The 1,779-nt window shown below is 43.7% G+C and overlaps 1 protein-coding gene across 1 annotated transcript; it reads left to right on the plus strand.

The window, feature by feature from the left end:
• The first annotated feature begins 1,023 nt into the window (after positions 1-1,023).
• Positions 1,024-1,748, plus strand: LOC127786248 (uncharacterized). Its single transcript, XM_052313583.1, has one exon. The coding sequence runs from the start codon at positions 1,187-1,189 to the stop codon at positions 1,583-1,585; it is 399 nt and encodes a 132-aa protein (XP_052169543.1). The 5' UTR covers positions 1,024-1,186; the 3' UTR covers positions 1,586-1,748.
• The last annotated feature ends 31 nt before the right edge of the window (positions 1,749-1,779 follow it).

The raw sequence follows: 1,779 nt of genomic DNA on the forward strand, positions 1-1,779 counted from the left end.
AACCACTACACTGTTCACGAGGCCTCTTCTCCTTTGGATTTTTTCACTTCTTCATGATTCTCCGAGCAAAAATGCTACACCAACAAATTAACTTAACCTCAGCTAGCAATAATGATTCCACAACTGAAACCAACACTATATAAAGTAGCCGTAGCCCTTTCATTTATAGAAAAACTCATCTGGATGAGCAGTAAGTTCGTCAACTATATATATATATAGAAAACATTTCATACAATTGAAGTAATTTTCTCCTTCTACATACAGAGTGAGAATTAGAATAAAAATACACTAAATGTAACTTTAGCTTGCTTATATTGGTGATGGAAGCTAATTATAATCCGACTTAACACCTCTACACGTCAAAAGATGTATCCAATAACTAACTTTTCATGCTATTAATGAACAAAATTAGCTTGTAATGTATATACTTGTGTTGTTTGTTCAAGTAGTACCGAAATGCTATCTTCTGCCAAACCTTTCTAATAGTATGCACAAACAATTAATAGTACCACTTTGTCTTTAGAAGGAATTCCATGTTGATCATTTAACAAAAATAGGAACATCTCTCCTAAAAACACTTACAATAGTATAGATGAATTATAGTCAATTTAGATTGCGGCGCTTACAATTAGTTCTCAGGAAACACTATGCTAGATAACGGGAGGCCATCATCACTTTAGTCTTATTTTCGTCACCATCATCATCATCATCATCATATGACCTTGTAGAGACAGTACATGTTGTACTCTGCCTTGTCTTTAATCTACGTTAATCAGCAGAAATCAAACTTGACACTGCCTAAAGACGATGGCACAATAGTTGCTGCGAAAACCCCTAAGATTTTCCAGAACTTGTAAATATGCATGTGAAATTTGCGTGTGGATGTAGCAGCTAGCTAGCTCCACCTATCTTCCACTTCCACATCTCCCCCATAGGATTATTTGCTGGATCCACCAGAATCCGGCACAGAAATACATGCAATGAGGAGTGAAACGTTACAACACCTCCCTTATAAATACCCTAACCCCACACAAGAAACCCCTCCTCCATATTACAATCAAGAGAGGAAAAAAAACAGAGAGAGATCAAGAGCATATAATCTATATATACACACAGACACGCCGCGAGTAAATTTCACAAAGCTACATAGACTACGTTGATCCGATACTCCGATCCCGGCCCGGCCATGAGAAGGCAAGGAGGCAACTGCGAGGTCAACTCCTCCATCGCCCTCCTCCAGGAGAGGTTCAGGAACCTGCAGAAGGTGAGGGAGATGAGGGAGGGGAGGGAGCAGCTGCTGCAGACGCCGCCGTCGCCGTCGGCGACGGCGACGGCGATAGCCGGTGCAACTACCACTGGTGCTGCTGCGTCATCGTCCGGCGGCGAGCAGCCGAGGTGGTTCTCGCACCCGGAGCTGGTCCGGCCGTCGTCGAGGCCGGCGGCAGCACAGCGAGCCACCGCCGACGACGATGCTGCCGCCGTTCGTCAGCCGCCGGCGGTGAGCGTTGGCAGGGCGGCAGCCATGGTTTTGCAGAGCTCGGGGTGTAGGAGCGATGTGGAGGTGGACACCTCGCTTCACTTGTGAAGAAGTGAAAATTAAGTAGATAGCTAGTAGTAGCTAGATGCTTATTTAGCTCGGCCGAATTAATCATTTTTTCCCCCTTTGATCCTTCTAGTTCTTGTTTTTCTCTTGATCGATCACATCTTGTATGCGCTCGTGGATGCTGTCGAATTTGAATTAATTTGGTTCTAGTTCATGTTGATTAGATGTTTAGATGA

This window comes from Oryza glaberrima, chromosome 10 (assembly GCF_000147395.1).
Source record: "Oryza glaberrima chromosome 10, OglaRS2, whole genome shotgun sequence".
Taxonomy (NCBI): domain Eukaryota; kingdom Viridiplantae; phylum Streptophyta; class Magnoliopsida; order Poales; family Poaceae; genus Oryza; species Oryza glaberrima.

Excerpts from the sequence above, each read along its gene's own strand:
- LOC127786248 (XM_052313583.1), top strand. The coding sequence starts at position 1,187 with ATGAGAAGGCAAGGAGGCAACTGCGAGGTCAACTCCTCCATCGCCCTC.